The sequence below is a fragment of the Falco punctatus genome, assembly GCF_963210335.1.
Source record: "Falco punctatus genome assembly, chromosome: 5".
In the NCBI taxonomy this organism is placed as follows: Eukaryota; Metazoa; Chordata; class Aves; order Falconiformes; family Falconidae; genus Falco; species Falco punctatus.
In genome coordinates this window covers 81,829,053-81,841,415 of record NC_137584.1, presented here as the reverse complement: position 1 = coordinate 81,841,415, position 12,363 = coordinate 81,829,053, and the positions used below count along the sequence as shown (strand labels likewise).

Sequence of the window (12,363 nt, the reverse complement as noted above, 5' to 3'; positions counted from 1 at the left end):
AAGTGATCAAGAAGTTGCTTATAGCATGTGTAATTAATAGTGGATGTATGTTTGCCTTGGCTAAAACAAAAAGAACAACTGTTATTTTGTAGTCTAGTGATTATATTAATACACATTATGTGTTGCATTTTAAACAGTTGTTTGATGAGACGTTTGTAAATAAACAGGCAGTTAGATAAGCAATATGTACAGAAGGAGATAAAAGCAAAAGTTGTGAAAGGAGCAGCATTTGACTGTTATGTCTAATGAGGAGCCCCCAACATCCTTTTGTGCCAGTAAATCAGTGTGTGTGTCAGGCAGGCTAAATGACGTTACGTACACATAGGAAGTTTGAAGATATGTCATATTTCTTATAGCAGTGCTCTACTTGAAAAGACACCAGTACCATTTCATACCGAGGGATTTTTATTTATTTATTTATATTCAGCAAGTTGTCTTGGTGAGGAAGAAGCTACAAATAGGGGTTATTACAGTATTTTTCAGCCCTCTGCCTTCAGCACTGGAGAGAAAAAACTTGCTGTCATTTCATTGTGGTGTGCTACTTCTTCCTGTTCTGTTTATTATTCCTCAGCTTCCCAAAACTCACTGTGATCCTCTGTGGCAAGAAGCATTGCTTTATTTTTCATTTGCTTCCTTTTCAGCAATAACACTGGGGACAATGGTGTCAACACTGAGTCCAACCAAGATGACTCCACCCAGACAATTAATGACAGTTCAAGGGTACAGGCTCTGCACTTGCAGAACTCACCAGAAATGGTTAGTATGTGGTTTTCTGTAGTAGTGTCTTCTGTTTGTGCGGTCCAACCACACAGGGTTTTGTATTGCCAGGTACTGATCACTTGAAGCACAGGTCTGCCCTGGGGAGGAAGGGTCAGTTCCATGGATCTACTAGGTATACCGATGTTATCAGTCAGCCTTGTCCTAAAGGTTTGGGTTGCAAAGCTGAAACTAGTGTACATAATTCTACACTTCTAAGGAGTGGGTCGGTCTGCTCTATAGATACCAAATGGCTTTTTTAAATCTCGCCAAGAGCAACTGTTTTTTGTGGCTGCTTTGAAAGAAGGAAGAGGCTAGTGCAATCAGAGCAGCCTGTCATTGCCACAGAAAGGGATCTGCTACTGGAGCATTAATAATTTGGTTTTGCATAACTAGACTTATGCTTATGAAGTGAACCCAACACATCTTGAGTATTTGAACAAAGCATAAAAACCACTTAAATCTAGGAAATGCCTACATGAGCTTAAAAATATGTGTGTGTGCTGTGCCAATGGCCATGCTTTCTAAATCAATAGCATATGAAGTGATGAAGGGGATGTATGTAGATGTTATTAATGAAAAAAAAAAAAGGAAACACCCATGAGAAGATTGAAGAGTTAAGTATTTAAAAAAATTAAGAAACAGAATAATGCTGTCTGTTATCTTAAGCTACTCCCCTTGTATACTGTGATAAAATCTTTAATTATGTGATCCCATGCTATTTTTTCTACAGGACTCCTGCCTCAGTCAGTGCAGAGGATGGTTAGTGATCTTTGAATAAGTAGCTATTTGATACTTCATTATGTCTTCATATCCCTCCACTCCCACCCTGTGTCCCTATTTATTGCAAACTATTCAAATCCTGGTCCGAATTGGAACGATTTCCTCATTTCCTGGAGTGTTTTTACCTTTTCGTAGCATCTGTATGATTCACAGACATTAATAGTTTTCTTTTATGAGGTAAAATATTTTTCACTTTGTTTCTGTCCTAGCCCCCAGTATTCTGGTATTTGTCCATTCTGCAAACCCATTTCTTCTTGGGATCTTGTCCAAGTCTCCTGTTTGTGAACATCTGGGTCGGGTCTTGTCAAACTTAGTTTCCTGTTCCTGCTGCCAGGATACCACCATGAAATTTTAGGAGATAATAATTATTTTCCTTTTGGTTTTGGTGCCTGTTGGACAGAAGAGTGCCACGTTAATTTTTCCCCAAACTTTTTTTTCTAGTTTTGTATTTAGGCTGTTGAATTTAGGCTCCTGAAGTATTCTTCTGGAGTATTGTGTTTAGTTTTGAGCTCCTCAGACATTGACCTGCTTATGAGAATCCAGCAGAGGCTACCGAGGTGGTTGAGGAATGAGGTATGTGATGTATGACAGGCAGATGGGATGTTTTAGCCTTTGTAAGGCTAAAAAACCTCCTTTTGTAAGACTAGAGGAACTACTTACTCCTGTCTTCAGCTTCCTAAAGCTTCCTCTTTTCTCAGAGGTACCCACTGACAGGATAAGAGACAGTGGCTGCAACTTGCAGGCATTAAAAGCTGCAATTAGATCAATTAGATATAATGGGTTTTTTGTGTGTTTGGTTGGGGTTTTTTTCCCTTACCAAGAGGGTGGTCAAATACTGGAAGAGATTGTCTGGAGAGGTTGTGAAATCTCCATCTTTGGAGATATTCAGAGCTCTGCTGAACTTGGCCCTGAGCAACCTGCTCAAACTGTACCTGCTTTGAGTGTGTGTGTATGGCAGAGGGGATTTGGACTAAATGACCTCCAAAGCTTCCTTGCAAACTAAATAAATCTATGATATAATGGCTCTGTCCTCTAGTTTTCCATTGAGAAATTGTTACCAAGTGCTGGAGACCAAACATTTCATTTTAGTGCTTTGGAAACATGTAGCTGGAAAACTGGAACAGACAAAACCACATTCTATTCCTTAATGATTAAAAAAAAAAATTATCTGGATTAGGCACTGCAAAATGTGGTTTTTTAAAAAAAATCTTACTGTGGGGTTTCTTTTTTCCCCTCCCCAGACATCACACACAATTGCAATGATGCAATTTGGAGCATGACTGTTCTATAACCATCTCCCCCACCCACCCCTTGCATTTTGTGCAAGGTACATGTCCAAATTTCAGTGATGTTAAGCAACTTGCCAATGCTGTAATTAACCTTTAATTAGATAGATGTTGCATTGATAGATGTTTTTTCCAACAGAATTTAATAAATGCCCATGCTAATTTTGTCTGTTTCTTTTTATTTTTAGGAGCTGCCAACACGGGAAACTATTGAAGATCTCAGAGGTATCTTGACCTTATAAATCCCTTTAAACCTTTGTTTAATCATTGCTTGACACGAAAATAAAAATGGCATAGAGGACCCCATGGCAGGTTCTGTTGTGCCTCATGTTAGGAGCTGAATGGAAAAGAATTCCCTAGAGATTTTATTCTCTTGAGCTAACAGACTAAGCTTTCTTAGCTGTCAGCCAAGCTGTTTGGGATGTGGCATTTTGGTGAGTGTGCAAGTAGCTCTTCCCATTTTGACATGGGTAGATGAGGGAGCCTTCCCCCCACGTTCTTGAGCAGCTCTGTGCCTCTAAAGTGTTAAACCAGGAAGTTGGTGCTCAGATCGCATCTTAAAGCTCTTGAGTATCTTCTGACTGTAGACTCCTGTTTCGATTGTTGACCTTTAGCTCTGCAGTGTATACTGCAGCATGCTTTGCTTTGTGTACAGTTCCAGTGCTTGAGGTGTCTCAATATATTTTAGTTTATCTTCTTTTTTGTTAAGGTCGATCACCTTATCCCATGGAACTATTTAGGAATTACACAAAGTGATATAGCAAACTTCTGCTGCACTGGCTTTTTTTTTTTTTTTTTTTTCATCTCTCCCTAAGGGAGGATAATTCTGTAAAACATTTTAGTTTGGATATTAGTTGTATCTTTACCTATTTTGATAATTTAAAATAAATAGACATGCTGCTACATGTATCCTGACCTGGAAGGATTCCAGCTTGCTTTTATAGTATTTCAGATGTAGCTAACAAAAAAGATCCTTGCTTAGGAACTGTTTTAATCAGCTACATCATCTGAGCTTCTTTTGTTTTGCTCTGGATCAGATTTTGCTTGCTAAAGATCATTCTTGAATAATGCAAAGTGTTCATGTTTGTGAGACCTAACTCCCATGTGTTTTTTATTAGGTGTTATGGTATTAGAAGACCAGGCTGCACCACCAGTTTCATCTACCTCACCCTGTATCAAAGAAGAGATATTACCTGTTTCTACAGCCTCTGCTTCAGGTGCCACCACATCAGCAATAGTGACAAAACCAGCTGCTATGGAAACATTTTCTGGTAATGGAATAAATGAAAAAGGAGGAAACGGACAGCCATTTGGACAGCATGGATCCCAAGATATTCTTGCGGACAGAGATGTAGCTAAAAACTTCTCCAATATTTCTTCATCACAGGGTGATGTTCTAAGGACTGGAGTTTCTTCAGAGCCATGGGACAGTGAAAATTCAGTTATTTCAGACCATTTGAGTAACCCTAAAAGCTACAAAAGAGAGAAATTGCCTGATGGATCACCACAGATAGGCTTTACCAGTAACTGTCCACAGTGCAATGCCATTGCAACCAAAGATTCCAAGCACATGGAAGGTTCTTGCAACATTGGTAATACCCATGAGGACCTGGACTGCTCAGACAGTGAGACTGCTGTTGCAGTTGTGGACAACTCTCTTCCTGGAGACCAGCTATGTGAGCCCATTAAAATTGTCATCACAATGAGTACTACACCAAACACCACCCTCAGTGACCTAGCGGGTTCTGTCCACCTAAAGGCTCCGGGAACTGAGGGAGTGAGCTCAGCCCACGAGTCTGGTATAGTTACAGCAGGCTGGCCAAGTCAGCAAACTAACGAACAGCTCAGAATCCCTGTTATCACTTTTGACCTGTCCGATGACAGTAAAGGTAAGGCTTTCCCAGAAGTCAGTGAAAGTGAAAGAACTCCAGAAATTTTAAAGGCAGAGCTGTCATCCAATCAATGCTCTGGCTATGAATCGGGTGATGCAGTAAAAGAGCACAGCAACCCAGCAAATACTCCTTTAGAAACTAACACTTGTTCAGATCCAAATCAGGACAATGCTTCTGAAAATGTCCAGACTGTGGATTTAACTTCTAAGGAAGACCTGCAGAACCTAGACCCGCAGTCCTGTAGAACTGCTCATGAAAAGAGGCACATGCGGGTGCTGAGTGTAGACAGTGGGACAGATGTGCTTTTAAGTAAGAATTTCGTGGAGGTATCTGACAAAGAAAAGACCTTACCAACTTCTAAATCGGATCTAGAAGCTAAAGAAGGTCAGGTGCCCAACGAATCTAACTTTCTAGAGTTTGTCTCCCTCCTGGAATCCATTAATACCTCAAAGGTGAAGTCATCAAATCAGTCCACTGTCAAAATGGAGACAACAAAGGAAAATGGGATTGTTGGAGGTATAATGCATGGTTTGCAACTCTTTTGAATTAAAGAAGTTGTGACTAAGTTACATTATTTATAGCAGCTTAGCCTGAGATCTGCAGTAGGGCAAATTCCTAGAGGAAAACTGGTTTTGCTAATAGGGCCAGTGAAGGGCTGCACTTGGTGGGACAAGGTGATTTAGTGAAAGTGTGATAGTGTCAGCTGCAGTTCTTTGAATATTTTTATTTTCTTAAAGATATTATTTTGGGAAAATAATGCTAATGTCAGGAAGCATCTGCTACGTATCTAGTATTCAGTACTAGAGTAGCATGCATGTGGCAGGCCTGGATTGTTCGAGTACCACAAATATGTATAGCTATAGCGTTACACCTGCTTTTGCCCATCTTACCAGGTGCAGGTTGAAGAGTTGTCTGTGTGTGTGCCCGTAAGTATATAGAAATTGTCATTGGAATTGTCATTGGTGATGGTTCAACTTTTAGCACATACACTCATATTCCTGAACTTCCTGCACAGTTGTGGGTTGGTTTATAATTTAAAAAAAGAAAAAATAATAATGGGTTTGTTCTCAATAGGTAAGAGTTTTGATTTATAGTGCTTAAAACTAAAATATTTGGGTTTTAAGGAGGAAAGTTTGGTGGTGGTTTTCAATGAAAGCCCCCGTTATTTTAATGAAAAATGGTATTTTCCCATGCAAGTTTCCATTTAATCAAAATGGCTTTTACTTAAAAAAAATCTCAATCAGCTAGTTTTAAAACCTATATGCAATCCAATTTATAGCTCTTACATAGAAATACCTGGTTTTAATCAGCATTCTCATTGCTGTCACCTAACTCGATGACCGCTTTCTGTTAGGAAGAAATATTGGAAATATTGTTTGTAGTGCCTTTAGCAGCTCTCTAGGCAAAACTAGTAGGACTGTTTCATGAGGATGCAAAGCACAGTGCAGTTGCCAGGTGATAGGTGCAATCGGTTTAGATGTCCTGGGCCAAAGTGAAATAAGACAACCCATATCTTCCCCTTCTCCAAAATGTTTGGTTTACCTTCGATCCTATAATAAGCTGTTCTAAGACAGCCTAAGAGGATGCAGTTTCGATACCTATTTTGTGTGAATGGTAAGAAAATTAATGGTGCTCAGCAGAACAGCTTGGCACTCCTGTTTTACAATGGTATGCCTGTCCATAGACAGACTCTAGGGAGTCTCTGCTCCCCCAGTTCTTTCCTGCAAGAACCTTCCATTACATGAAAAATGCACAGCTGATTTCAAAGTTTGTCAGCTTTTTGAAAAACAAATGTGACATTTGTACTTTCACCTTGTTAAAAAAAAATAATTTCATCGCAATGTGTCATTTTGCTGTATATTCCATTTACCTTTCACTTTGCCTTTCCTAAGTCATTCCTCTTATCTGTCCTGTCCAATGCATTAGAACCTTATCTCATTCCATCTTTTGTTTGTGTCTGTTTTTTCTTTCACTTTATAGTTGCTCCTTCTAGGCTTGCTGCCTCTTTTCTGGTCTGTCTTACCCATCTCTCCTGCCTTCTCAGACTGTTCTGAAGGGCAGTTTCTGTCGTGCTCAGTCGGGTTTATCAGCCTGCCTGGCTGGCTCCACGCTGTGCTCTGTGGCTGCCTGAGACAAGTGCTGAACAAGCCTTGCTTTTGACAGGAGCCTGCTCAGCTGAGCCCCTGCTGAGCCCAGAGAGCCCTGCTAGGTCCCGGGGGTGTGGGGTCACCTCCCAGTGCAACAGCATGCAACAGTACCAGGGTCACAGCAAGCAGATTGCGATTTTTTGCTACTCCTTGACCGTTAAAAGGAGTATTTATGAAACAATTTGACTTCTGTGTGATGTGACTTAGCTGGAAAAGAGAAATGATAAAAATTTTGGAGGTAAGCTTAAATAAAGGGAGGAGCGCTGCTAATCTAGAAAGGGCTTTCAGGCAAGTACCCTCAGATAATGTGAATGGGGAAGATTGAAGATTGCTACATAAAAGAAAGCAATGGGTGATTAGAATAAATCAGACTGAGATTCCACAGTGACCCAAAAAAAAAAAAAAAAGCCCCAAAACTTTATTAATGTGTATGTAGTTATTATGCTTTAGATCTGGCAAATGACATTTTTCTTATTGGAAAGCAAGATCCTGAGGAAACAGAAGGATTCTACTGTTCCTTCAAACCAAGCTGTTACTTAAAGCGACCTGGACTGAATTGCCTAGTTTTCTGAAGTCCATACATTTGTGAGACGGCGAAGGTGAGCTGCAAACGTGTATAATTAAGCATCCCTGCTTGTCTCCAGCATGGGCCTGGCAAGTGTCACCCTAGGAAAGGAGCCAGGCTGGCAGGAGGGGTGTCCTGCAGGAGCTGTGATGGTGGCTGTGGCTCCTGTTGCTGTGAGACGTCTCCTGCACCTCAGACCAGTGCTGTGGGAAAAAGGAGATTCAATCTGAACTCTTTAAACTGGGGAGAGGTAGTTCAAAGGCAGTTATTCTTAAGAGCAAGTAGGCTTTGTTTTCCAGCCTAGTCAGAACGTGCTGTTTGCTAAAATAAATTACTGTCATTACTGGCAGCTTCCCCACAGTAAGACTGGATTTTAGGAATGAGAAAGCCTCTAATTTGTTTACAGCCTTGCAATTACAAATAAGCTCTAACAAAATAGCATCTTAGAACAGATCTGAATAAACATTATTCCCACATTAAAGTGGTTCAAAAAAAAAAAGCGTGTGGGGGGAATACAGAGCAAGTCAAGCTATGCAGCAGTTGTTTTGAGGGAGGTTGGTTGTGTTTGTTTTTTGTTCTTTTAACCTTGCAAACCGCCTAATTGGCAAAAGCTAATAATAGATGCCTGGTCCAAATGAAATGCACCCCACAAAGGTGTTTATTAGGCAATGTGAGAAACTTGGCAAATTCCTGGAAAGCTGAATATTCAGAGCTGTGTGTAAGAAAGCTGACACTTTGCATAATTTGGAGAAGGCAGGGAAATGTGCTCATCAGAGCAGTCTTGCGAGTGAGTGAATGTCATGGATGGGTCTTTGTTATAGGTGCTCCCTCACAGAACTTGTGAGTTCTGTGGAAACAGAAGAGATATCATCCTGACCATGTAAGCCTTTGCCAATAGACAGCTCAGTAAAATGCAGTACAAGAAAATTAAAGCCTTGCTTTACGCTACCAAGGATGCCAGATTTAATGTGTTAAAAGACAGGATGTAAAAAAAACTGTCTAAGAGCTGTTCTGTTGCCACCACACCTCTTCTAGATCGTGAGAAAGTACCACTGACACTTGCTAAAAATGACTTTCAGGCCAGTGTCCTTTCAGTTTTGAATCAAGCTTGCACCACCCACGTAATGAAGGCCTGTTGAAGGGCAGCTGCAGATTTTCCTCAGTCTTGGAGAAGCTTGAGGGAAATCGGGTTTATTGGCTGCTTTGGGTCCCTCTGATGTGTCTGGAGCTGGGCATCAGACTTACGCAGAGCAAAAACTCATGTATGTCCCCTCTGGCACAGCTGGCTTGTAATCTGGGACAGGCATTGTTACTAGCTGGGGACCAAAGCCTGCCATGGGGGAGGTGGGGACTGGCGCGCTAGAACCTAAACCAGGGCTGTGTGGCCTGAATTTAGATGTTTTGCAGACTCTTTTTAGAAAAGTACTCATCATTCTGGGCAGTGCACAGACCACAACCTCAAGTGAGTTGTTCTGGATCCCAAGCAATTACCCTTCTCCTATAAAAAACTGAAGTGTGCTTCTGTGAATAATTTTAGACTCTTCATTTTTTTTTTTTTCCCTTGCATGTGAGAAAGAGGGGTATCACCTGCCATGTAATTATGGGGAAGAGGGATCTTGTGCATTGAATCACCAGCCCAAATGACAGCCACGGTGTGAGGTGACAGCAGGGGAGTTTGCCAGCAGGCAGGTGGCACCTGGGGCACAGAGCCCTGCCAGGAGCTGGCTCTTCTCTGGGAGCAGCCGTGTGCCATCCCTGGCTCTCACGCCACAGGGGGAACCACGTGGCATTTCATGCCCTCTTTGGATGAGGAGGAAATCTGGTGCAGAGCTTGGTGCTGTAAATCTGATACCTGATGTGTTAAGGCTTGACGGGTTGAGATTTTAAAATTTCAGTCTTTAATCAAAGAGGTAAATAGTATGTTTGATGACAAGACTGATACCTGTAGAGAAACTGCGAGGTTATTTGAGAGGGCTGTGTTCTGTCGTAATTGTTAGGTATAATGATGAGACTATTTATGTGAGACCTGAAAACCTTGATTTTATTCCCAGCTCTGCTGCGGGCCCAGGAGATTGTTTTGAGCAAGTCACTTAAGTCTCTCGGTCCTGTAACAGGTACAGTGAGTATTGCTAGTTTTTCCCATCACTTCAGGATTAATGTGGTAATCCCGATAAAGGGATAATCCCATGCACTTCTTCAGTGCCCATACTGAACTTTAATAGCAACTCTTGGGCTGTGTCAGGTTCCCTGGGCACTCCTGTTGTTTGGCAGGTGACCAGCTTTTACGTTAGATTTTTCCTTTAATGTAGTGGCATAATAGGCAAATTTGGCTTGAGAATAAAGTACATAAACTAGATGTTTCTGCTAAAGCAGTCAGTGAAGAAAGGGTTGGGAATGTCCTTAGGGTATATTCGCCAGAGATAGGAATGGGACAGTTCACAACTCGTAGAGCTTTTGTTTCGTGCTGGTATTAACAAGAGCATATATATAGAGCCATTTGAAATCAATTATCTCTGCGGCCAAATGGGCAGCAAAACAAAATTTCTATTTTAGAGCATAGTGTGGTGGAAGGAAGTAGATTCTGTAGCAGAGCAATTAATGAACAGAAGAGACTCAAGCTTAATTAGCTTAATTCTGCCTGACCAGATTTCAAACCAGATGGCATTTGAAATTATGACAACAGTGGCATTTCAGCTTACAGGGGTGAGTTGTGGAGATTGGGATAGGGATATACAAGTAAAACGTGGGAAAACATCTGGGAGACTCTGGAGAGAGGGCACAAAATAGTAAAATTATTCTGGAGAAAAGTTCCAGAGCAATGAAATTTCATTCTAATTACCTAATCATAAGGCAGCTTTAAAGCTGAGATACACTGACAGTTGGTTATCACAATTACTATATGTACAAAGGCTGCTCCATTTCAGCTGTAAACTGTTTTCAGCCACCTCCCAGTGTGGACCAAAGGCTTGTCTACAAAGAGGATGTGGGATACCTAAAATCTGCTCCACAGGTGAAAAACTTATATGGGAAAGGAAATTTTGGTAGCATAACTACATTTAAATTAGGAACTCATTTGTCAGCATTTGGATGTTATATTTTAAAGTAATGTTGCTATGCTGTTACAACTCTGTAGTGCAGATAAAAACATTTACAGGCAGTATCTTATACCCATATGGACATAGAAGAAATGATTATCCTGATCAGGATTTTACCAGGATTACTAAAGGTTGTATCTTGTGCACAACCAAAGCACAGAAGTGGTGTACAGATCAAAACTTGGCTGTTTGTGCAGGACACTTCTGAATCACCCTTCCCCAAGCCTGACTGGGCCTGAATCCTGATACTTAACGCCTCACGTATGAATCATGTGGCATATAATTTCCGGATAAATTACAAAGTTACTTGCAGAACCCGGGTCTGAGTTTGGGGCTTCTGTGAGCCCGGCCACGGATGTACACCGGAGAGGTGTGGAGCAGTGGCTTGGGGTAGATGGCTCTAGCAGGAGGTCACAGGGAGGGTGCAGGTACACTGCCATGTTGGGCTTTTTACTCTTTTGCTCTTGGAGAGAGTTTTTCCTAGTAACTTGAGCTTTGCCAGCACAATTTCCATGCAAGGAGCGTTTGGTGACGCAGAGCTGATTACGTACTCTGGCAGAACACTCCTAGTCTAGACACCTCTATCTCCGTGTAAATACTGAAGGTGTAAGTCATTCAGAAGAAAATTAGTAATAATCATGAAAACCAGTGACAAGCCCATCATGGTCCACCTTTCTAGTGCTGGAAGTACTCAGCACCATGGCGTTGTCTGATTGGCATATAAAGCCTGTAAGAAGCAGTATGTTTATGCTTTTATTATTATGACTCTTTACCACTGCAGGATGTCTGCAAGGCTTGTGGTTTGGAATGGGAAAGAGAGGCATTTTCTAAAACCACTAGATAATCAAATTAAAAAATCTTTTTAATTGTTCCAGCCCTAGAGCTAGTTGTGGGCAATATGGGACCAATTAGATTATTAAAACCACAGTTTCTGATCTCTATCAATTATTCTTATAGCTTGAACAGCCCAAGCCTTTAGGAAGGTGCTTTTGATTAGGTGTCTGTGGCTCCGTCGCCTCCCTCAGGTACAGTTACATCATTAAGGGGATGCTTCAGTATTGCCACGGTTAAATAAGGCACGATTTCTGCTTAAAATGGAGTTTAAAACTTTAATTAGGAAAGGAAAAAAAGCCCACTCCCCTCTCCACTGCTTTATTTTTTTTTTCCTGAGTAGAGATAAGTAGGTCTGGAAAACCTATTGAATTTTGTCTCCATGCACAACAGTTACAAAAGATTTCCCTAAACCAAACTTATGCTCATTCTATTTATTGCACAAGAAGTCAAGATCATTAGACATCATCTGCTACAGGCTCAGAATGTTGGCAGTGTTGTAGTGAGATTGTTTTTTTTTTTCTTCCTTGTGGAAGCTGAAGGAAGTTCCAAGTGAGAATTACATGGTGTCTTTATCTCTACTGCCCATTTCCACACGCTTCTGGTACCCCAGTTCTGGCTGGTGAGTATCTGGGGACCTAGTGAGACTCTTCAGGCTTGGTACTGCTTGTTGTGCTTCACATTAAGGGCTGAGACCTGCTGGGACAAGATGTGGTGGTACAATTAAAGTTGTTCCTCTGCTTCTGGATCCCACATCCCGTCCCATGTTCCCCCGACCCACTCAAAAAAAAAAGTAAGTGAAATGCCTGCAGTGAAAAGTGGCTATGTGTGAGAGGCTTCGGGCATTAGAGAGGTGTGTCCTGTGAATTGAAACTGGTGTGGATATGTCTTAACTCTTGAAGGTACGTTGGTTTGCAGAAGTGATGTGTTACTAGATCAACTGATACCGTTGGAGGAAAACAAGACTGAAAGGTCTGCATATTCAAAAGCTTCTTTGCTTTTTTCAAA

General features: G+C 41.2%; 1 protein-coding gene across 1 annotated transcript in view; it reads left to right on the top strand.

The window, feature by feature from the left end:
* The window catches only part of PCNX2 (pecanex 2), a 159,924-nt gene that overhangs the window by 8,542 nt on the left and 139,019 nt on the right, over positions 1 to 12,363 (top strand). The window contains exons 3-5 of the mRNA XM_080388846.1: positions 642 to 756; positions 3,014 to 3,050; positions 3,944 to 5,233. Of these exons, the coding sequence (XP_080244972.1) occupies positions 642 to 756; positions 3,014 to 3,050; positions 3,944 to 5,233 (1,442 nt within the window). The remainder of the gene's footprint in view (positions 1 to 641; positions 757 to 3,013; positions 3,051 to 3,943; positions 5,234 to 12,363) is intronic.